Below are 21,302 nucleotides of genomic sequence, written 5' to 3'. Positions count from 1 at the left end.
GAGCCGTAAACAAGTGATGAAATATTTATATAATTTTTGTTGTTTTTTTTAAGTGTATTCCTTGCTGGTTGGCTTCGGAAGGGAGATTTTCATTTTCATTTTTGCTCTTCTCGGAACCATAGATTAGTAGTGCGTCTAGATTTATAATCAACTATTATTTGTTAAATTGTCTTTTAAAACCACTTTGTTCAGTAGAAGACTGCCCATCAGAAAGCGACTTCATCGACAATCATCTTCATCGGCCTGAAGATCTCAAGGTAAGATTTGGTCCAACACTAAAGGGACTTGCTGTTCGTCATATGCAGTTTATGGGAAAAAAGGCCTAAAAGCTAGAGCAGATCGATTAGATGAAGCGCAAGGTGGAAGCATCAAGAAGCCATCCAAGAAAGTCAAAAAACAAAAGGACAGAAACATCAAGAAGAAAAAGTCCAAGAGCAGCCATCATCCTCCTCAGAGAGCGATTTGGAAGACAACCACAGAAGCCATCACAAAGACCAACAATCTAGCGAGCCCCAAAGAAGAAATGGTACCCATCGACCGAGCGAGCCGGAAGACGGCCTCCAATGCCGACGAAATGACAGGAGTCAGCCCAGAGAACGGTCTATAGATCGCTCCCGTTCCGCCAGCGAGGAGAGACGTCGAGAGAGGGATCGCAGGGATCACTCCAGACGATAGGCATACAGTTCTTTATATACTTTGTGTTTTTTCCATTCCCCCGCCAATAAAATATCTGTGTATCAGTTTTATTACTAATCCAAATATCCAAGCCTCCACGAGGCCAAATGAACAGGTCAACTGGGACGAGCCATGCGGCACATATGGCCCAAAAGAGTAGTACGGGGGATCGCGTTCCATGTCTTGCGATAGCCAAAGGGTTCGCCTGGATGAGTTTAAAAATTCCACAGACTAGAAATTAAGGTAAGGCATTTCTTTTTATTCGAGGTACTTTGTCATCTTAACTAATCCAAATGCCTGGGAGCAGGATGAAAATGCCGCCGATGGCGATTTGATTTTCTAAATCAAATATGTACATGCTTTTGAGATTAAATACATAAGTAAGAAAACAAAAACGACTCGCTTCATTTATAAGAGCGTTTCGAACGCTGCTGATTGGGATTGTACGGCGTGTGACGACTTTCAGCCCGGGACTTGGACTTGCCCTGTTCTTCTTCATCATAGTTATCGCCGCGACGACGACGTTCCTCCTCTTTAATGAATGCCTTGCGCTCGGACGGGAACATTCCGATCGGTTCGCGTACTATATTTGCTTGAGCGCAATATACCTGCGGATTGTAGTCCTCCACCTCATCATCGTCCCAATTCTCGTCCGCTTCAATTTTCTCATGTCTTGTGTCAGCGTGCAGTACAGCCGGTTCGCTGGTTTGATATTGCACAATTATTTTGCGATCCTCACAAGATTTGCAATGTTGCTGTGTCAGGAAAGTTTAGCTGGTGGTTTTTTGTATGAGATTTCTGCGCAGATTACTCACATGAAACTCTGGCTCTGGTACGAGATGTGCATTGTTGAAGGGACACACAAGAAGTTGCACCGTGTCTTTGTGGATCTCACGACATTTTAAAATATGTTGCTGAAATTTTCTGCGCAGCATCACATGCTCCTTGTTGTACGGGCAGGCAATCATATCTTTTTCGGCGAGACTTTCCATGCTTTGGTTAGAAATTGCGCTTTAAGATCAAAATTACCAAAAATAATTCATAGGCTGGCGCTACACGCAGATAAGTGCTGGAAAACGACAACAGCTCGCGTTTTATTCGATATGAGCCGAACCGAAATAGCTTGAGGAAAAGTGTAAATGAAATATTACATTGCTGTAATTCTGTTATCAGACATAAAGGACAGAGTCTGCAAAAAAATGGTTTAATCTATTTTGATAGGAATATAAGTAGTATATTTGCAGCATTACATCGTTTAAGAACATACATACATCGCATGTACGCCCATCTCTTACGAACGCTGCGGAAATTGTACAGCACCAGATCGTCTTTAATAAACAACACCAACGAAAATTATTTGTAGAATTGACGAAATAGAGATATTATTTAGGCATCCGTGAAGAAATAAACACAAAAGCATCATGGGAAAGGGTTTCAACAATTATATGTGCAAGAAATTCTTCCATCCCGCTTCCAGGGATAATCTGAAGAGGGTAAGTTCTCGGATAGGGCAAACGCCTAATGTTTCATTGAATGATTTCCTAAATTAATCTCTTGGCCCCAGGTGTGGATGGCGGAACAACAAGCCGACGCATACAAAAAGAAACAGGAGGAGCTGCGTAACCAGTATGAGAAGGAACAAAACCTACACGAGAACAAGGCCATGCTCAGCAAGGACAGCAAGGACAAGCTGAGCGTCAATTTCATGTACGAGCCGCCGCCAGGAGTACGGAAGGAGCGCGAAAAGGACGATGACGAGCCGGAGTACAAGTTCGAATGGCAGCGCAAATACAATGCTCCCCGAGAGTCCTACTGCAAGGGCGACACCGAGATCCGGGATCAGCCCTTTGGCATCCAGGTGCGCAACGTGCGCTGTCTCAAGTGCCACAAATGGGGGCACATCAACACGGACAAGGAGTGCAGCATGTACAGCATATCCATGAGCGAGGCACGCAAGCTGCATGCCGAATCGGAGGCCACTGACATCATGTCCAAGAACGTGCTCGAGGAACAGATGAAGGAAGATGGTCTGATGATGAAGCGCTCGGCATTGGAGCTACAGAGCATTAAGACCATCCAGAAACAGCACCAGTTGGTGCCCAGCGACGAGGAGGATGAGGCCAATGCCAATAAACAGAATCCCGAGCTCATGTTCCTAAAGTCGCTGACCAAAAAGCAGAAGCTAAAGTTGCTCAAAAAGCTAGAAAAGATCGACCGGATGAAGCGCAAGGGCGAGAGCATCAAGAAGCCATCCAAGAAAAAGTCAAAAAAACCAAACGAAGACAGAGACACCAAGAAGAAAAAGTCCAAGAGCAGCCAAAAGGAGCGATCGGCCAGAAAAGAAAGGAAATCTGTAGACAGCGATGGCTCATCATCCTCCTCCGATGGCGATTCGGAAGACAACCATAGGAGCCATCACAAAGATCAACAACCTAGGGAGCCGCAAAGAAAAAATGGTACCCATCGTTCGAGGGAGTCTGAAGATGGCCTCCAACGCCGACGGAATGACAGGAGTCAGCGCAGAGAACGGTCTAGAGATCGCTCCCGCTCCGCCAGCGGAGAGAGACGTCGGGAGAGGGATCGCAGGGATTACTCCAGACGATAGGCCTACAGTTCTTCATATACTTTGTGTTTTTTCAATTCCCCCACCAATAAAATATCAGGGAGAAAACCCCAGGCTTTAGTTAGTGGATGATTTAATGGTTCTCAACATAGGGAGAATTTCGGGTGCAATGAGTTTACAATTAGCTACGCTAAAGCATAATTTGCATCGCAGAAGAGTATAATATAAAGAGTTTCTTAATTATTGGGCGATGCCTACATGCGAGCCAACTGAGCCGTGGTGGTGGAGCCGGCCGAGACGCATAGTTCGGCGCCGTGGTTGCTGCTGCCCTCGCGGGTAACGCTCTTCACGTGGATGTGGCTTTTGAGCATAGCAGCGCGCAGGACGAGCATGCGGGTGTGGCGCTGATACTTCTTGCCCAAGACCAGGGCGCGCTCGAAGGTACTATTGCGCTGATCGGCCTCCTTGGCGTAGAGGATCTTGTTGTGCGAGTCGATGCGGGCCTGAATCTGGCCATCTAGAATCAGCTGCATCACCTCGTTCTCCAGATCACCGACCGATGAGTTGAAGGCCATTGCCATTTTGTGCATGTCGGCCGACATATAGGGACTGAAGTACTGGATCAAGGCGCGATTGCGAATTTTGGTGTAGAGCGTGCTCACATGCGGTGCTATGTACATGTCCACGAGAAGATTGTCGCGAATCTCATCGAGCAGCGTAAGGCACGAGGCGTATTTGCTCTCGTAGAACTTGAAAATAATGTCGCGCAACTGCGGCTCCAGCTCGAGGAACAGCTTGAACGATGTGGAGGCAATCACCAGGCGCTTCAGCTCCGGTCTGTCGAAGGTGGCCAGAGCGCAGAGCCCACCATAGACAGCCACATTGTTGGTGGAGATCATTTCGGGGAACTCGCAATGGTCGAAGTTGGCGTTCAGGAAGTGCTTGGCAGCCACCTTGTATTTCTTCTGCTGTAGTTCGGCCAGGCCGGCGGCGCACTCGAGGCGTGTGTGGACCTGGGCGTTGGCCTCCTTGGATCCCTCGGCAAAGTCCGGAGTGCTCTCCGCCTTCGATATGTAGCTCATGACATGGACCCAGTTCTGCAGATAAATGGAGACCTTGATCACATTCAGACACATGTTCACCACATGCTTGCCGCTGGTGCAGTAGTCCCGGGCCCGGGAGTAGCACTTGAGGGCATTGGTCAGATCGCCGCAGCTCAGATAATGATCGGCCAAGTCGTCGTGGCCGCGCCGAATACTCTCCTTGATCGAGTTCGACTTGTAGTTCTTCAGGTCCGAATCAAGCTTCTCCAGCTTGAGGGCAGCCTTCTTCATCTTGGTGTCCACCCACACAGCGTCATAGGCAAACGAATCCTTCTCGCCAGCGGCCTGGCCTTGGGCCAAGGGTGGCAAAGCGATTGCAGCCGGCACGGCGGCAATGTCCGGCAGAGCAGCGGCTGGCACAGGAGCCAGATCTGCAGCCGGAGCTGGCGGTGCCGGGGCATTGCTAGCGTTCAGGTCGCTCAAACGTTTGTGCAGCAACTGGTAGAGATTAACGTTGTACGTAGTCTGTACATACGTGATGGCCATTTTCAGAGCCTCCACGGCTAGGACGGGGCAAACGTCGGCCACATACATCAGACGGTGGAGACGTACTATGCCATTGTATTGATTGGCATACACCTCCAGGTCGATGCTGGGGTTCTCCACCACAATCTGTTGCTCTTCGTTGTTCTCATTGTCCTCGTTCGGTGGGGCATCCACTTGCATTGGCTCAATGGCGTTCTTTTTGTTTGCAAAAAAAAATATTCCAACATCACTACAATTGTCCAAGAAAAGCTGTAATCTTCATTAATCTTACCTGCATCAATGGCGGCATAGGCAGCACAGGCATTTTGCAACGATTTTCTGTTCAAACTTAAGAAATTATACTTCACACTTTTAATGCGAAAATTTTTTTATAAAAATTGATTCGCACAAAAAGGGTTCTGCTGTCAGTCTATCGATACCGGTTACGTGCTAGAGATGAGCACAACTATTATCGCTTTTGCACTTTGCACTACAAGCTTTTTCGATAAACAGTTGATCCGAGATTGAAAAATAATATTTTGAATTTTCACTGTGCAAAATTGACTTAGAAATGAGTGATTACTCATTTAAAATAGCCGAATCGAACTGGAATTTAGTCACAGCGACTAAGCTATGGCTCACCTCTAGCTAATGCCACGACCGTTTTCCAACACTATTGGACCACTGGAAAGAAGAAGACCACGCACTGAATTTCTTCTGTTTGTGAAAATTATAAATATTAGAAAACCAACCATATAGAAGTACAAAGATGTCCAATATAACCGCAGCGGTAATTGCCAACCGCAATAAGAAACATTTTCTGGGCGTGCCAGCGCCCTTGGGTTATGTGGCCGGCGTGGGTCGTGGGTGAGTACCAGGCGCGAGTGGCGGATGAGATTCGTTTGCTCAGCGAAATTTGATATTTTAACTATTTGTTTATAATTTGCAGTGCCACTGGCTTCACCACCCGATCGGATATTGGTCCGGCTCGCGATGCCAACGATGTGTCCGATGATCGGCATGCACCGCCAGCAACCAAACGTAAGAAAAAAGATGAAGAGGAGGAGGAGGATGAAGATCTGAACGACTCGAACTATGATGAGTTTAGTGGTTACAGCGGCTCCCTGTTCTCGAAGGACCCCTACGACAAGGACGACGAAGAGGCCGACGCCATCTACGATTCCGTAGAAAAGCGCATGGACGAGAAACGCAAAGAGTATCGCGACCGTCGACTGCGCGAGGACTTGGAGCGTTATCGCCAGGAAAGACCAAAGATTCAGCAGCAGTTTAGCGATCTGAAGCGCTCTCTGTCTGGCGTAACCTCCGAAGAATGGTCCACCATTCCCGAGGTGGGCGACAGCCGCAATCGGAAGCAGCGAAATGCCAGAGCCGAGAAGTTTACGCCGCTGCCGGACAGCGTTTTGTCCAGAAATTTAGGCGGCGAGTCATCCTCCACACTGGATCCATCCTCTGGCCTCGCGTCCATGGTGCCAGGCGTGGCCACACCGGGCATGCTAACGCCCACTGGGGATTTGGACTTGAGAAAGATTGGTCAGGCTCGTAATACGTTGATGAACGTGAAGCTATCACAGGTTTCAGACTCGGTGACGGGACAAACAGTGGTGGATCCGAAGGGTTACCTCACCGACTTGCAGAGCATGATTCCCACCTACGGCGGCGACATCAACGACATTAAAAAGGCTCGCCTCTTGCTCAAAAGTGTGAGAGAAACAAATCCCAATCACCCACCGGCCTGGATAGCATCGGCTCGCCTCGAGGAGGTCACCGGAAAAGTGCAGATGGCTCGCAACCTGATAATGAGAGGCTGCGAAATAAATGCCCAGTCAGAAGATCTTTGGCTGGAAGCAGCACGCCTTCAGCCCCCGGACACAGCCAAGGCGGTGATAGCCCAGGCTGCGCGTCACATTCCCACATCCGTGCGCATTTGGATAAAGGCCGCTGATTTGGAAACCGAAACAAAGGCCAAGCGCCGAGTCTTCCGCAAGGCCCTGGAGCATATACCGAACTCTGTGCGTCTGTGGAAGGCGGCCGTCGAGCTGGAGAATCCCGACGATGCCCGTATTCTGCTCTCTCGTGCTGTGGAGTGCTGCAACACTAGCGTCGAGCTCTGGCTGGCCCTGGCCCGCCTCGAGACATACGAAAATGCCCGCAAGGTGCTGAACAAGGCTCGTGAAAATATTCCCACAGATCGACAAATTTGGACAACGGCTGCCAAGCTGGAGGAGGCCAATGGCAACATTCACATGGTGGAAAAGATCGTCGATCGTTCGCTGACCTCCCTCACAGCCAACGGAGTGGAGATCAATCGGGACCATTGGTTCCAGGAGGCCATCGAAGCAGAGAAATCGGGTGCCGTCAATTGTTGCCAGTGCATTGTGAAGGCTGTCATTGGCATTGGTGTGGAGGAAGAGGATCGTAAGCAGACCTGGATCGATGATGCGGAATTTGTGAGTATCCTGCAATAGTTCTGCAATAGAAACAATCTGAATTGTATCCGAAACTCATGTTATTTATCTTTTAGTGCGCCAAGGAGAACGCGTTTGAGTGCGCGCGTGCTGTCTACGCCCATGCCCTGCAAATGTTCCCCTCGAAGAAGAGCATCTGGCTGCGTGCCGCCTACTTTGAGAAGAACCATGGCACTCGCGAGTCGCTGGAGGCACTGCTGCAGCGTGCCGTCGCTCACTGTCCCAAGTCGGAGATTCTCTGGCTGATGGGGGCCAAATCAAAGTGGATGGCCGGGGATGTGCCGGCAGCGCGAGGTATTCTTTCGCTGGCTTTCCAGGCGAATCCCAATTCGGAGGATATTTGGCTGGCTGCCGTCAAACTGGAGTCGGAGAATGCGGAGTACGAGCGTGCGCGTCGTCTGCTGGCCAAGGCAAGAGGTTCGGCGCCCACGCCGAGAGTGATGATGAAATCGGCTCGGTTGGAGTGGGCCCTGGAGCGGTTCGACGAGGCGCTGCGTCTGCTCGAAGAGGCAGTCGAGGTTTTCCCCGATTTCCCTAAGCTGTGGATGATGAAGGGCCAGATCGAGGAGCAGCAGCGGCGCACAGATGATGCTGCCAACACCTATACACAGGGCCTGAAGAAGTGCCCTACATCGATTCCTCTGTGGGTACTCTCCGCCAATCTGGAGGAACGCAAAGGCGTGCTCACAAAAGCCCGATCCATCCTGGAGAGAGGTCGTCTTCGTAATCCCAAGGTCGCGGTGCTTTGGCTGGAGGCCATACGCGTCGAGCTGCGTGCGGGACTCAAGGAAATTGCCAGCACCATGATGGCCCGCGCCCTGCAGGAGTGCCCCAATGCCGGCGAGCTCTGGGCCGAGGCCATTTTCATGGAGACAAAGCCGCAGCGAAAGACAAAGTCCGTGGATGCTCTCAAAAAATGTGAGCACGATCCGCATGTTCTCCTGGCGGTCTCCAAACTGTTTTGGTCGGAGCACAAGTTCTCCAAATGCAGGGATTGGTTCAACCGAACGGTGAGTGTTTTGGAAAAGATTAAACAAAGAAAATCCAAGCTAATTGAAGACTTATTTCAGGTGAAAATAGATCCAGACTTGGGCGATGCCTGGGCATATTTCTATAAATTCGAATTGCTCCATGGAACAGAGCAGCAACAACAGGAGGTCCTCGATCGTTGTATTTCCGCCGAGCCCACGCACGGCGAGTCCTGGTGTCGTGTCAGCAAAAGTATCCAGAACTGGCAATTCAAAACGCCGGATGCGCTGCGTGCCGTGGTCAAGGAGCTGTCCATACCAACATAACTTTTATTTTTCCCTTCATAAATAAATTTGTGTGTGCAGCCTAGAGCCGCATCTCTTTGTAACTCCCAATATTGCGGCATACGCGCTTAAAGTGCTTCAAGATGAACTCCCAGAGGAAGACGCCGAAGCTGGCCGCCGCTCCACAGCCAAAGATGCCCAGGGCATAGCGACACTCTGTGATGCCAATGGACACAAAGCCGCCCATGCCGCTCTCGCATTTCGGCTTCTGCGGTATCCACTTGCGATCCTCGCGGTTCATCAAGCTGACCTCCCGTTGCCAGCGTAATCTGTGTGGGAGGAATCGTATCGGAATCAAAGTACTGTCCAAGCACAGTCGATAACACTCAGCGCCACTCACTGCCTTCGCATAAGTTCCTTGTAGGGGAAGTTCTTCCTTGTGGGAATCGCCAACATCGGGAGCTGGAACGGCTCCAGCTCCATCAGGCCGCACTTCTCCGGCTCACTGAATGTATCGCTGACAATTTGATAGCCCGCCTGAAGTTCCACCTGATAGGCAAACAGACCCGTGCGCATCCTTTCCATCCCCAGGGTGGGTCGCATATAAACATGATCGCCCTTGGAGGCGATCTTCCTGTTGTATAGATTCTTTGTCACCGGGTCCGTGGACTCTGTGAAGTAGATCTTGTTATATTGAGTGTCCTGGACACCGATCTCCAACGGCGATTGGCCCAGATCAGCCAGCGATCTGATCGAATCCGAGGGACTCTGCAGCAGTGCCACAATGTTTGCGGAGAACGAGGTAAACAAAAAGAGAGCCGCCACAAAGGTGGTGAACACAATGATCCGTGCCGATCGATTGCGTACCTCCACATAGAACCCCTGCTGGCACATGGCCCCCCAGACAAAGTTCGCCGTGTCCATGTAGGCCATGTCGTGTGTGTGCGGCGAGAAGAGCAGCTCCACCACCAGCACTACTGTCGTAAGTATCAGCAGACAAATTATGGACGCCCAGACATCGTTCTCGAAGGGCATGGCAAAGATATTCGCCACTGCCGACAGTGGTGGCTGCCGGAACATGATACCAGCCCGCACTCTAAATGTCTCCGCCACAAAGTCGCAAAGGGCAATCCGATCCAGGCGCATAAATATCGCCAGCTGGGCCAGGTCCAGTTCGTAGCGCTGAAAGCGACCCATGAGACCATCAAAGGAGCCATTCGCCTGTCGCCAGCCATAGTTGACGGTCTGATAGGTGTTGTAGCTGGAAAATAGATCGACCCTCGAATTAAAACGACCCCAAATTGGGTTCTAGAAAGAAGAAACCACCTGACATTCAATCGGTTGGCCAGCTCCAACATTAGACGATGATTGACTTTCGATATGGTGTCGATATGACGCAGTGACAGATCCTCAATGTTGGTGAACTGATCCGGAAAGGCAATCACAATGGCCGTGTTGAAGACAATCCCCTCCAGATCCTGCCTGTACGTGATGGCCGAACCAAAGTGCCGCAGGGCATGAATCATGTGCCCCGCACGACGTATGTGCTGTCCCACCAACGTTTGCTTCGGAGGCTTCGACGCAGCGACTTTGTAAACGTCTATGAGGCTGGCTGAAAAGGAGCCCCCATCGTAGCTGTGGTGGAGCACCCTCAGCTCGCTGTCGGGGGGGATGAATATTTCGGGATCGTCCAGTAGGTCGATGTCCCTTAGATCTTCGGTGAGCAGCAGCCAGAATCGATTGGTCGTGAAGTAGTTATGCTCCGTGGCGGCCGACCACCGGAGGAGGTTCTGGGAACACGTGCTACCAAACTCCAGGAGCAGGATGCCCAGCTTGTACTGCAGCTTGGGGAGCAGAAACGATGTCTCCCAGTGGGTGGAGTTGTTGGCGTGGAAACTCTGCGGCGGTGGGGCCCCGCTCAATTCGTCCAGGGCAACGACATGTCGAAGGTCCCGCAGCGAGTCCTCTGTACTGACCTGCACATAGAAGTTGTTGAGGTTGAAGTGGCGCCACAGCATCCGAAGGCGTGCATCAGCTGGAGGGGGCGAAAAAAGCAAGGACGCAGGAAGGACATAAATTTCCACGAAAAACACATTGCATGCAAGGAGGGGTTAATTCACCAATGTCCGTGTGACAAACGACCAGCATCAGACTGTGAACGCCATGGTGGCGATAGTAAGCGACTAGCATATCCGGCAGCTGATTGCCCCATGGTGTAGTTCCCGGAGCCGCTCCCTCGCGGGGATATCTCGTACGGATGCCGCTGTCCGGCCAGCTGCCACTGACATTGACAACCGCCAGCAACAGCGGGAGAAGGAGGCGCCAGCGAATAAGTTGAACCTTCATCACTTCGAATATTAACGAGTTTCTGTTCCGCGTTTCGTGTCCTCTGCTTTTTGCATTTCCCTTACGGAATTTTTTCGCAGGTCACCAGCTGGCAAATGGCTTTTATAGCCAAAAGACATTCGACCGTAATTGCATTCAAGAATTGCATTAAAATTATGCATTGATTGCAGTTCACAACACTCGCATCGTGGAGTCGTCCTGCTGGCTGTCATCACGTTGGAGCCAGCAATCTTCTTGGCCAATTTCTGGACAAGTGCAATTGGTCATCGATGGCGTTTAATTGGTCCCGAGCAAGTGGCGCACAAATTGACGTTCGGCAAAGTGCGGACAAAGTCAATTACGTGTCAATTGCGAGCGGAGAAAGGAGAAAGCAGAACGGACAAGGTTGCCCCAGAAAGCGGATGAGCACTCGCTCGTGTTGTTAGTTGTGTCTTTAGTTCAATGGTGCGGTTGGTGCGGTTGGAAGTGGAAAGTTTTCCTGCGACTAGTGGGCTAATATTGTTTCAAAGTAAGCGATGTCATTAGCCCGAGAGATGGGAGTATTTATGGATTATTTCTAGTGCTCGTACTTTTCTTTTCAGGCGACTTTTTTTTTCGAACTACGATGATTTGAAGGAAGCTGAAATGTTTAATTTTTGTGGTCGGTCCCAAGAAAGCAAAAACAATGTACGCTGTTTGATTCACAACGGAGTGCATAAGAAAAGAAAAAAAATTTGCATGTCTTGGGCATGAGGACGCATATGCATCTGAAACCTTTTCGTATTACGCTTCCACTTTATTCTGCAAGAGTTCCCTCTGTTCTTATGAATTTTTTGTATTTGTATTTCCCCTCTTGAAAACATTTTCTCTCTCGAGCTGATGCTGAGAATCGGTTAAAAAGCACGAATTGCAGCCTGGAAGGCATATGCATTAAGAAGCAATTAAGAAAATTGAATCGAAAAAAAGACAATACCGAAAAGAAATAACAAATTTTACCAGACTTGGGGGCTATATGCATACATATGTATGTATGTATATGTACATGTGTACATGGTATATGCGAGACAGCAGGAAAAGTAACAAGGAAAATGGGTATTAGCCTGATGTCACAGGCCAATATGGCAACAAAAACAAAAAAAACATGCTAAAAGACACGCCCACACACACACAGACACACACACACGCACATAAAGAGATAGAGAAGGATATGGTGCCGACATTAACACAATTACAATCTGAACATGTGTTAGTCTCTCCTAAGACATGCGTTGACTATAAAGAAAAATCCAATTAAAAGTGATAAAAGTTATTGAAGCGTTGCTCTCCTCTGCACAGGGCACAGGGCCAAAACAGGGAAACAAAAAAGAAGAAGGCAAACAGCAACGGCAACGGCAACGGCAAAAACAAATGGCCGAAATGCGGTGGGCGGTGTGAGGGGGGAGTGGCCATCGAGTGGGGGTCATACTACGAAAATGGCCGTACAAAGTGGATGCCATTAGTGGCATGATATAACGCTGATTGCAACACCAGATTATCGCACACAGATTTCGGGTGTGGCGAGTGACAGACAGGCGGCAAGGACAAATCAGCTTGTCCCCGTTCTCCCCCGCTTTCTATCGGTATAATCATTCTATAGAAAGCTGGGACCAACTTTATACACTTTGAGAACATTTTTCAAATCAATTGAAGCCTGAAAGGAATCGCAAATTGAGTTATCGGATAATAAAGATAGGAAGCTGTGCTTCCTTGCGGGAGGCGTATACTTAATTTTTGGACAAATGATATATAAGGAATGATAATTGAGAAAATCTTCATTAATTGGAATAAGTTTTGAAGTGAAGACTGAGTGGTTCCCTGCTCAAACGATGGTAATTTTAATCCTATTTTTTTAAAACAACAGTCGTCACTTTGCAGAACATTCTTAATAAAATTATGCACTTTAAATGTTTCCCCTTTGAACTTTAAGCCCCATCTAAAAAACCTTCTCTCTCTCTCTTTCTCTCTCCGTGTCAGTGCAGTAAGTAATTTTTCCAGCGCTTAATGGTGTCAGGCTATTAATCATCTCTGCCATGCTCTTGGACGTCCGCCTGTCATGTTCAACTACTTTTATAATTTTCACACTGTGTTTTGTTCGCCTGGTCACTTCATTTTTTACTTTAGTATTATTTGCACTTTTCCCTTTCCCTTACCCTTGCCCAACCCCCCTCGCATGGATTGGGTGGGTGGTTTCTCCACCATCAACCCCTCCAAGGCGATGTTTGTTTGGTTTATTGAGCGTAAATTAATGCAAATCTATGGATAGGAGGCAGCTCTTCTCTTTTATTTGCACATTCGGTTCTGGTTTTGGGTTGGGTTGGTTTGTGTTGGAGGAGGGGCTTTTTATCCTTTGAAGACATTGTATCGGTCCATTGCAATTATCGGAGATCTTTCGGTTGACTGCACAACTTTGTGGCAGGATGTGTGTGTGTGTGTGGGTGTGTGGATTTGCATAAGGCACAAAACACGGAACTGAAAGCCTTTGACAATTAGTGTGTGTATATGTATATTTATAGAACTCTTGTATCCTTTGTGGTGGGCTCTCCGGGTCCCTTTTTTTTTTTTTGTATTCCCGAGCTAAGCTAAATTGAAGTGTGTGCTGAATGTTTATTATGCAACCACAATGTGCTACTTTGTGCTGCTACCTTTTGGCTTTCACGCCTTTGAAATACATTTAATCCATCATTGCACAGGCACACACACATCCTGCATGGACCTGGCCTAGCCCTTGGCCAGGACTGACTACGAATACGGCTTTATTGACTCCCGTTTTCAATTTGCCTGAACATCCGACTACCCCGAGCACCGACACAGAGAAGAGACCTGTTGAAAAGGTGCAAAATCGTTTACCTTTTGCCCTCCCCTTGGTCCTCCCACTCTCTGTTGGGCAAACACACGCTTAGGCAGCCTTATCAATCAAAGGTATCTTTCAGCACACACACGCCCCCAAATACACACACCGTCACACACATATGTTATTAATATGACCCCATTTATCAAAAGGAGGGGGCGAACAGGAGAGAAATGGTCCCTGATTGCGATGTCTGATCAAGTCAAATTCGAATTAAATTGTGTGCCTCCTTATTTCTGCTGTGTCTTCCCCATTCAAGGGAGTGTATCTTTTTATTCGCATTTGTCGTGTGAGGAAATCGTGTGAGTAGGTGCCAAAACCAATTTAAGTTGAATGCTTCTTCTGTCCAGGTGCTGTCCAAGTGGCTGGCTAATGAAATGGACGTCTGATGTATCGAACAGGCAATTAATATTGATTCGAAACTCATAAATTTGCTGGATAATTTATGGCGTGTGGAGAGATACACATACATATATACACACTCGTAGATAAATCTATACAGAGAGATGTCTTCAAATGAGTTTCTCAGATAATGATTTAAGCTGAAAGGCGAAGAAAGATGGGATGTCATGATTGTCACATCATCATGGGTACATTCTTCCTCGATGGACAATGAATGTGGTCTCTTGTTAGATGTTCAATACTATTTGTGTTTTAGAAGAGTTTACCTCCGCAGAAAATGCAAATGTGTTCTCTCTTATGAATTTTCACATAATCCCCTTAAGAGTTTAGGACATTTTTCACTTTCGTCCAGGTGTTTCCTGTTGATCATTACCATCATTGGAGCACTAGGAGTCCAGGCGTAGCTGGGCACTACCCTGTATTCTGTATATTCAAAATATACTTTAAAATCTAACAACTCTTATGAAAACGTTGTTTTACTATTAAATTGTATTTTGTCTTTTACTTTGCGGAGCGCAGACCAAAACCAACATTAACAGAAATTAAGAGCACTTTAAAATTCCTGCAAAATAGTGATTTTATAGAGATAATAGTCAAGTGTCCATATTATTTTTCGCATGACTGTAGTGAGCTTCTGATGGAGAGTAATTGAAACTGGAATGGAATATCCCTTAACGTTAAAGCATTTAGTCTTTATCAATTTGTAAGTTTGTAGATTCTATATTATTATTATTTTAGTCGATGATTCGCAGTTAATTGTTAATTATATAATTATAACGAATGGCCTAAAGATAGTAATTCACTAGGTTTCTGGCCTTGCAAATCTAAAAGTTACGTACACGTGTTCCTCGTTCAACAAAAAGATGTACCTTCGATGGCGTTTTCAATGGAACATTTTCTTTCATTTGGATAATCCTCCATTCTTGCTTGGCACCTTAGCAGACAGCAGCATCAGGGGGGAACAGTGTGGGGGAAAGGAAAGGAAATAACATAAAGCTCAATATGTCAAAGTTCGTCGGCCATTGACATTAATTAATGGAATGTAAAATAAACGTCGGAGAGGCGGCAGCAACAGCAGGAAACGCAGCGAAAGCGAAACGAAAAGGCACAGATAGTCAGGCAATTAGGCGCGAAGGACAAGGGAGAGGACGAGGACGAGAACGGGGACGGGGACAAGGATGAGGATGAGGATTGTACCGGTAGCCGGATACTTTTGGCTCTGAGATGGGTATCGCGGGTATAATTTGTGAAAATTGATGATTTGTTTAGATTTACGAATGAGCGAACAAAACGGTCCAAATTGGCACGTAGCAAGGCCGAAAGGAAATTCGCACACAAAAGAAAACGACGCCGTTTCATTGGACCATGAGGATGGAAGGAAGACAGCTTCAAGGTACTCACTAATTGATTTGATATAGATAAATGAGCTAAGCGGGAGCTATACGTAGGTGGCGCCAGAGATAATGATTAATGATTAATTTTCTATGACTTCACGGCAGAGCGGTTCCCAGGCGTTTCATGTCCCACTTACTAATTACGTGATGTCCATGGAGACAGAGAGAGAGAGAAGAGAGGCAGTCAACACTTGAATTTTCGAATCCTGGGGCGGCCATCAGCCTTAATTACTTGTTGATTATAAATTATAGGCAATGGAGCTTCAAATGAAGGTAGGAGATGGATCCGAGCCCTGATTAAATAACTTCATTAGCAGACAGTTGTCTGCAGTTGGGAGCACATAAATGGCACTTGATTGTTGGTGTTTGTTGGAGGATAGAGTAGGAGTGCTCCAACGGCTGTTCTGGGTAATTAGATCCCGCCCGAGAGCCGTGTGGATCGTGAGAGTGGGCTAACAGTGGACTGTAACTGTGAGGGGCCAAAGGCTGTTAAAGAGGAGAGCGTTAAGAGACTGTTAACCTGAGATGCCAACAGTGCTGTTGCCCTGTTAGAGCTGCTGCCCTGAACAGTTGGCTATCCTGGCGCAAGGACCATGACTTCATCATTCACTGGACTATGTTTGGGTAGGCCGAAACTGATTGAAGGCATGATGGAAATACCAAACACACCTGGTAAATAGATCTTAGCAGAATTACGGATAAAGATTACCAGTATTACCGATGCACGTACAAAATTCAACATTCTATCGGGTATTTCCCTAGACCACTCCAACAGTCCATCTCTGTATACTGTAATCTACAGAAAGTGCCTCGAACCAATTAAGATCGACTGAATGACGCTTACGTAGGAATAGACGACACACTCCGACACTTGGAGCGCGTAGATAAGGGCACAAAAAGGTGGCAAGATTTCGATTATATTAAGTATTTTTCATTAATTACCCTTATGGGGCCAGCCCCGCCGTCACATTGTGATATGGCCGAAAAGACCTATTTAAAGATGCCACCAGACCATTCCACTTGTCAAAATTGAAATGAAGAGCGTCCGTTTAACATTGGTGCTGATTGGTCTGGTGGTGGTTCAGGCTGCTTGGGCCCGAGTCCCCTATCCGGAGGTGGAGCTGCCGCCGATCGTCCAGGAGGATGAGATCTACGAGCGCGCCGTTTATGTGGCACCCCAGCCGGAAGGACGTGCAGCCGGTGAGTGGGAGGAATACACTGCTTAGGGAAGAGCAGGAGCACTAACCTGGCTATTTATCCTATCCTAAAGCCTGCAGTGTCGCCATTCGCGGGGCCCTGCCCAGCCCCCAGCCCGTCTACCTGAAGACCGACTCCGAGGATTTCTATCCCTTCAACGATGTTGGCGTCATGGAATTCAATGCGGGCGACTCCTTCCAGCTCTGGTGTCCTGGTGCATTCAACACCCACTCCGAGACCCTGTTGACGGCCAAGTGCGTGAGTGGATCCACCTTCAGTGTGGACGGCAAAGACTTCGAGTTCAAGGATCTCTACTGCAAAGCCTGGCCGGGCTTCAAGGCCATCAAATCGGGCGCCACCTGCAACGGCGGCGTGGTCATTCGCGTCGGCTTCGAGATCACCTCCACGCGCTTTGCCGAACAGATGCAGATCTGCTTCAACGAGGAGGAGGAGGTGACTCGCTACACCCGCCACAAGCTGGAGCCCGGCAGCAACTACTACGAGACGGGCGTGGCCCGCATCACCTTCCAGACGGCCGGCTACTTTGATGGCAAGAATGTGGACAAGCTCTACACGCAGGTCACTCAGATGGAGACCATCAACAAGGATCTGGGCGGCGATGCCGACCAGTACTTTGACACCGCCACGAATGTCTTCCTGGCCCGTGGCCATCTCGGAGCTAAGGCCGATTTTGACTATGCTCCCGAGCAGCGTGCCACCTTCCTGTTCATCAACGCCGCTCCCCAGTGGCAGACCTTCAATGCCGGCAACTGGGCTCGCGTTGAGGACGGCCTCCGTGCCTGGGTGTCAAAGAACAAGATGAACGTGAACTGCTACACCGGTGTCTGGGGCGTCACCACTCTGCCCAACAAGGACGGTGTGGAGACACCGCTCTATCTCGCACGCGATGCCAACAACAATGGTTTGATCCCAGTTCCCAAGCTTTACTTCCGCGTCGTCATCGAGCCCTCGACCCACCGTGGCATCGTCTTTGTCGGTGTGAACAATCCCCATCTGTCCGAGGAGCAGATCAAGCGCGACTACGTCCTGTGCGATGATGTCAGCGACCAGGTGACGTACATCAACTGGAAGAAGGATGACATCAAGACTGGCTGGTCGTATGCCTGCGAGGTGGCTGACTTCCTCAAGACCGTCAAGCATCTGCCCGCCCTGACGGCCAAGGGCGGACTCCTGGTCTAGACGATTGAAGAATAAAGCGCAATAACAATTCAGAAGAGCATGTTTTGCTTAAATTGAAGGACAATCCACAAGAGCAATTGTAGCTGCTACTATAGACTGTGCCATTCAAGAGTGACAGGGGTCGTCATGTCAGAATGATTCTCATCCTGATCACCCTGTTACAGCTCCCTGTTACGATCTTTCGCTCTCTCGGCCCAATACGCTTCAAACGCCCAATGTGTACCGACTATATACATATATCACCTGTCATATACCCCTGTCATGTCAGAATGATTCTCACCCTGATCACCCTGTTACAGCTCCCTGTTACGATCTCTCGCTCTCTCGGCCCAATACGCTTCAAACGCCCAATGTGTACCGACTATATACATATATCACCTGTCATATACCCCTGTCATGTCAGAATGATTCTCATCCTGATCACCCTGTTACAGCTCCCTGTTACGATCTCTCGCTCTCTTGGCAAAATACGTTTCAAACGCTCAATGTGTACCGACTATATACATATATCATCACCCAACTTTTCATTCATTGAAGCACTCCCACGACCACAACATTATCCACCCTCGCAGAAACGGTTTTATCTCAGACGTAAAAATTTATATTAATTACTAATAATAAGAATACGACACAATTATAGAGACGATAGCTTCGATTTTGGGACATAATGCTATCGATCCACTCTAAATTCCCAAAGATATTCGTATAGACCGACGGCAGTTCAATGTGGCCGCAACCGATGCGATAGCTGACAATACCATATACTATGTCATCGTCGATCATTGGACCGCCCAGGTCACCGCCACAGGGATTTATATCACGGTGATCCATATTACCGGCACACATCATCTCGTCCGTAAAGACATTCAACATCAGTTCGCAAGCCACGTGGCTATATAGCGTAACCGTGATCTGTGTGATGTCCGATGCCAATGGACCGCCCTAAGCAAAAGACAGAACTCGTGTTGTAGGTAAAATATCCATGGGTATGGATAATGCTCACGTGGAAGAGTCGACCCCAGCCAAGGACTGTGTACTTATTACCCAGTTTGGGCTCTTCCGTGGGTAACCTCATCACAGCTATATATTGATTGTCCGTGGGCAATGGTTCGACCAGCTTCAATAGCGCCAAATCGTTGGTGTTGTATATGGTAAAGTTCTCATGAATTAAAATTTTCGCCACTGGAGCATGGACATTTTTATGCCTGAAATACTTGAGCCTGTTGGGCGCCCCAGCCACAATAAGGATGTCCCTGCTCGAAAGCATGAGCCTCTGACTGCTGCTGGTCGAGGAAGAGTATTAGTTTCTGTGGCACTTTTGGGTGCCTAACCCTTTATACGCACTCTATGAGGCAGTGTGCGCTGGTCATGATGAATGTGAGGGATATAATGACTCCGCCACAGAAGTGGTTATCCCCATAGTATCTGAAGGGCGTTCTCGTTCGCAGGGAGACCACATATCTGGCTAAGATGCTTGTTTTATTGTCAATCGTGGGTTCCGATAATCGTTTGACCCTTACATCAGTTATGCCCGCATCGGAAGCCAGTAGAATCAGGCAGGGAAGGATAATAAAATCCGACAGGTTTCGATTGTTCATGACAAGTTTTGACGTATTTAATAAACTGCTTTGACAAATCATAGGAGGACAGGGAGAATGATTTAATTACACCAGCAAGCCACTCACAGCGAACTGTGGCAAATGATCGACCTTCTTGCGGAACTCGGCGACGTCGCAGGCATAGGAATAACCGGCAGAGATGTCAGTCTTCTTCCAGCTGAGCCAGCTGATCCTGTCACTGACATCCTCGCACAGAATGTAGTCGCGCTTGATCTCGTCCAGACTCAGATGGGGATTGTTGACGCCGACCAGGACAATGCCCTTCTTGGTCGAGGGCTCGATGACCACGCGGAAGTACAGCTTGGGCACGGGAATCAGACCATTGCCGTTGTTATCGTGGGCCAAGTACAGGCCGGTCTGCTTGCCATCCTTGTTGGGCAGAGTGGTGACACCCCAGACACCGGTCCAGCACTCCACATGCTTCTTCTCCTTGGACACCCAGGCGCGGACGCCGTCCTCAACGCGAGCCCAGTTGCCGGCATTGAAGGTCTGCCACTGGGGAGCGGCATTGATGAACAGGAATGTGGCACGCTGCTCGGGAGCATAGACAAAGTCGGCCTTGGCACCCATGTGACCACGGGCCAAGAACACATTCTTGGCCGAATCAAAGTAGCGGGCCGAATCCATGTCCAGTTCCTTGTCGATGGTTTCCTTCTGCGTGACCTGCGTGTAGAGCTTGTCCACGTTCTTGCCGGCAAAGTAGCCGCCAGCGCCGAAGGTGATGCGATCCACGCCCGTGGCGTAGTAGTTGTTTCCGGGTGCCAGAGTGTGGTAGACATAGCGGGTGACCTCCTCGTCTTCGTTGAAGCACACCTCGTACTCCGTGGCGAAACGGCCGCCGTCCAGCTCGAAACCCACGCGGATGAGAGTGGTGCCTCCATTGCAGCTGGATCCCGACTTCTTGCCCACAAAAGCTGGCCAGGAGCTGCACTTGATGTCGGACACATCGTGGTCCTTATCGCCGATCCTGAAGGTGGTTCCCTCCACGCACTTGGCCGTCACCGACTTGCCGGACAGGGGAGAGGCCAGGCTGCTGGTGCAGTGGAACTCAATGGTCTTGTCCTTTTCTACATCGACAACGCCGGTGTCAGAATAGCCAAAGAAATCGGAGGTACCCGGCTTTATAAGCAGGGGCTGAGGATCCTTCAGCTCGGACCCACGGATCTTGATAGAACATCCAGCTAAATGGGGGGTGTGGATCTCAGTAATTTCGCTTGGCAGTTGTGTTTTGTCCAGTCTTACCGGCTCTACCTTCGATGTCCCCATTTAGGGGAACGGGAAGAGGCAATTCCCATGACAGATCCTCCTGTTGGAGGATCCTCGCCTGGCCACAGGCCAAGATCACAGCACTCAAGGCAATCAACGCTAAACCCTTCATAATTCGCTTTCGCTACTGACTGGACCCAAGGCAGGCCCAGGCGCTTTTAAAGCCCACCACCGATGCCTGATTAGATTCCCCTGATTGCGGTCATGTTTCTGCTCAGATATCGCCGGGCTGGCATGTCTCTTGGGTGCCCCAATGTGTGGCTGGCTGCCACTACCCTTAAGTACCAATCTGGCGATGCTACTGATTAGTTCACGTGTTTCGCGTGCCCTAAACGAGTTACGGGTACGAGTACTTCTTCCCTGGCATTATCATTTAATTAGTTTGGCGAAATCACGAAAAGACTTAGCCATGATTAGACCAGTTCCATCGAGTGGGCCGACTAAATGAAATGCTACCGGGATAGAGC

The 21,302-nt window shown here is 48.7% G+C and overlaps 8 protein-coding genes across 8 annotated transcripts; 3 read left to right on the top strand and 5 right to left on the bottom strand.

Moving 5' to 3' along the window:
- Positions 1 to 913: 913 nt before the first annotated feature.
- Positions 914 to 1,763, bottom strand: arx (asterix). The gene is made up of 2 exons (XM_001352871.4): positions 1,491 to 1,763; positions 914 to 1,430 (listed from the first exon to the last, which is right to left on the bottom strand). The coding sequence occupies exons 1-2, from the start codon at positions 1,665 to 1,667 to the stop codon at positions 1,080 to 1,082; spliced, it is 528 nt and encodes a 175-aa protein (XP_001352907.4). The 5' UTR covers positions 1,668 to 1,763; the 3' UTR covers positions 914 to 1,079.
- Positions 1,764 to 1,864: 101 nt separating this feature from the next.
- Positions 1,865 to 3,367, top strand: LOC4811854 (corepressor interacting with RBPJ 1). The gene is made up of 2 exons (XM_001352872.4): positions 1,865 to 2,168; positions 2,240 to 3,367. Exons 1-2 carry the CDS (start codon positions 2,097 to 2,099, stop codon positions 3,278 to 3,280), a joined length of 1,113 nt encoding a protein of 370 aa, XP_001352908.2. The 5' UTR covers positions 1,865 to 2,096; the 3' UTR covers positions 3,281 to 3,367.
- On the bottom strand, positions 3,355 to 5,286 carry CSN1b (COP9 signalosome subunit 1b). The gene is made up of 2 exons (XM_001352873.4): positions 5,099 to 5,286; positions 3,355 to 5,022 (listed from the first exon to the last, which is right to left on the bottom strand). The coding sequence occupies exons 1-2, from the start codon at positions 5,129 to 5,131 to the stop codon at positions 3,493 to 3,495; spliced, it is 1,563 nt and encodes a 520-aa protein (XP_001352909.1). The 5' UTR covers positions 5,132 to 5,286; the 3' UTR covers positions 3,355 to 3,492.
- A 152-nt stretch (positions 5,287 to 5,438) lies between these two features.
- On the top strand, positions 5,439 to 8,649 carry Prp6 (pre-mRNA processing factor 6). Its single transcript, XM_001352874.4, has 4 exons — positions 5,439 to 5,673; positions 5,756 to 7,274; positions 7,349 to 8,302; positions 8,363 to 8,649. Exons 1-4 carry the CDS (start codon positions 5,576 to 5,578, stop codon positions 8,585 to 8,587), a joined length of 2,796 nt encoding a protein of 931 aa, XP_001352910.2. The 5' UTR covers positions 5,439 to 5,575; the 3' UTR covers positions 8,588 to 8,649.
- Positions 8,604 to 11,411, bottom strand: Ir75d (Ionotropic receptor 75d). Its single transcript, XM_001352875.4, has 4 exons — positions 10,666 to 11,411; positions 9,872 to 10,580; positions 8,946 to 9,806; positions 8,604 to 8,874 (listed from the first exon to the last, which is right to left on the bottom strand). The coding sequence occupies exons 1-4, from the start codon at positions 10,889 to 10,891 to the stop codon at positions 8,628 to 8,630; spliced, it is 2,043 nt and encodes a 680-aa protein (XP_001352911.3). The 5' UTR covers positions 10,892 to 11,411; the 3' UTR covers positions 8,604 to 8,627.
- A 5,155-nt stretch (positions 11,412 to 16,566) lies between these two features.
- On the top strand, positions 16,567 to 17,985 carry LOC4812079 (uncharacterized). The gene is made up of 2 exons (XM_001352876.4): positions 16,567 to 16,753; positions 16,824 to 17,985. The coding sequence occupies exons 1-2, from the start codon at positions 16,588 to 16,590 to the stop codon at positions 17,948 to 17,950; spliced, it is 1,293 nt and encodes a 430-aa protein (XP_001352912.1). The 5' UTR covers positions 16,567 to 16,587; the 3' UTR covers positions 17,951 to 17,985.
- A 548-nt stretch (positions 17,986 to 18,533) lies between these two features.
- Positions 18,534 to 19,614, bottom strand: LOC4812481 (mite allergen Eur m 3). Its single transcript, XM_001352877.4, has 3 exons — positions 19,295 to 19,614; positions 18,954 to 19,230; positions 18,534 to 18,892 (listed from the first exon to the last, which is right to left on the bottom strand). Exons 1-3 carry the CDS (start codon positions 19,588 to 19,590, stop codon positions 18,536 to 18,538), a joined length of 930 nt encoding a protein of 309 aa, XP_001352913.3. The 5' UTR covers positions 19,591 to 19,614; the 3' UTR covers positions 18,534 to 18,535.
- Positions 19,535 to 20,974, bottom strand: LOC4812298 (uncharacterized). Its single transcript, XM_001352878.4, has 2 exons — positions 20,812 to 20,974; positions 19,535 to 20,750 (listed from the first exon to the last, which is right to left on the bottom strand). Exons 1-2 carry the CDS (start codon positions 20,945 to 20,947, stop codon positions 19,615 to 19,617), a joined length of 1,272 nt encoding a protein of 423 aa, XP_001352914.1. The 5' UTR covers positions 20,948 to 20,974; the 3' UTR covers positions 19,535 to 19,614.
- Between the last annotated feature and the right edge of the window lie 328 nt (positions 20,975 to 21,302).

Source organism: Drosophila pseudoobscura, chromosome X (assembly GCF_009870125.1).
Source record: "Drosophila pseudoobscura strain MV-25-SWS-2005 chromosome X, UCI_Dpse_MV25, whole genome shotgun sequence".
NCBI classification, from domain to species: Eukaryota; Metazoa; Arthropoda; class Insecta; order Diptera; family Drosophilidae; genus Drosophila; species Drosophila pseudoobscura.
The sequence above is the reverse complement of the archived record's forward strand: the minus strand, read 5'-3'. Positions and strand labels throughout refer to the sequence as shown.

Coding starts and splice junctions, on each gene's coding strand:
- arx (XM_001352871.4), bottom strand. CDS start 1,667: ATGGAAAGTCTCGCCGAAAAAGATATGATTGCCTGCCCGTACAACAAG. Junction 1,431..1,490: donor TACCAGAGCCAGAGTTTCAT/GTGAGTAATCTG, acceptor TTCCTGACACAG/CAACATTGCAAATCTTGTGA.
- LOC4811854 (XM_001352872.4), top strand. CDS start 2,097: ATGGGAAAGGGTTTCAACAATTATATGTGCAAGAAATTCTTCCATCCC. Junction 2,169..2,239: donor CCAGGGATAATCTGAAGAGG/GTAAGTTCTCGG, acceptor TCTTGGCCCCAG/GTGTGGATGGCGGAACAACA.
- CSN1b (XM_001352873.4), bottom strand. CDS start 5,131: ATGCCTGTGCTGCCTATGCCGCCATTGATGCAG. Junction 5,023..5,098: donor CTATGCCGCCATTGATGCAG/GTAAGATTAATG, acceptor GCAAACAAAAAG/AACGCCATTGAGCCAATGCA.
- Prp6 (XM_001352874.4), top strand. CDS start 5,576: ATGTCCAATATAACCGCAGCGGTAATTGCCAACCGCAATAAGAAACAT. Junction 5,674..5,755: donor GTGGCCGGCGTGGGTCGTGG/GTGAGTACCAGG, acceptor TATAATTTGCAG/TGCCACTGGCTTCACCACCC. Junction 8,303..8,362: donor GGGATTGGTTCAACCGAACG/GTGAGTGTTTTG, acceptor GACTTATTTCAG/GTGAAAATAGATCCAGACTT.
- Ir75d (XM_001352875.4), bottom strand. CDS start 10,891: ATGAAGGTTCAACTTATTCGCTGGCGCCTCCTTCTCCCGCTGTTGCTG. Junction 9,807..9,871: donor GCCAACCGATTGAATGTCAG/GTGGTTTCTTCT, acceptor TCTATTTTCCAG/CTACAACACCTATCAGACCG. Junction 8,875..8,945: donor AAGGAACTTATGCGAAGGCA/GTGAGTGGCGCT, acceptor CCTCCCACACAG/ATTACGCTGGCAACGGGAGG.
- LOC4812079 (XM_001352876.4), top strand. CDS start 16,588: ATGAAGAGCGTCCGTTTAACATTGGTGCTGATTGGTCTGGTGGTGGTT. Junction 16,754..16,823: donor GCCGGAAGGACGTGCAGCCG/GTGAGTGGGAGG, acceptor CCTATCCTAAAG/CCTGCAGTGTCGCCATTCGC.
- LOC4812481 (XM_001352877.4), bottom strand. CDS start 19,590: ATGATTTGTCAAAGCAGTTTATTAAATACGTCAAAACTTGTCATGAAC. Junction 19,231..19,294: donor AGCGCACACTGCCTCATAGA/GTGCGTATAAAG, acceptor CTCGACCAGCAG/CAGTCAGAGGCTCATGCTTT. Junction 18,893..18,953: donor GCTGGGGTCGACTCTTCCAC/GTGAGCATTATC, acceptor TCTTTTGCTTAG/GGCGGTCCATTGGCATCGGA.
- LOC4812298 (XM_001352878.4), bottom strand. CDS start 20,947: ATGAAGGGTTTAGCGTTGATTGCCTTGAGTGCTGTGATCTTGGCCTGT. Junction 20,751..20,811: donor GGACATCGAAGGTAGAGCCG/GTAAGACTGGAC, acceptor CCCCCCATTTAG/CTGGATGTTCTATCAAGATC.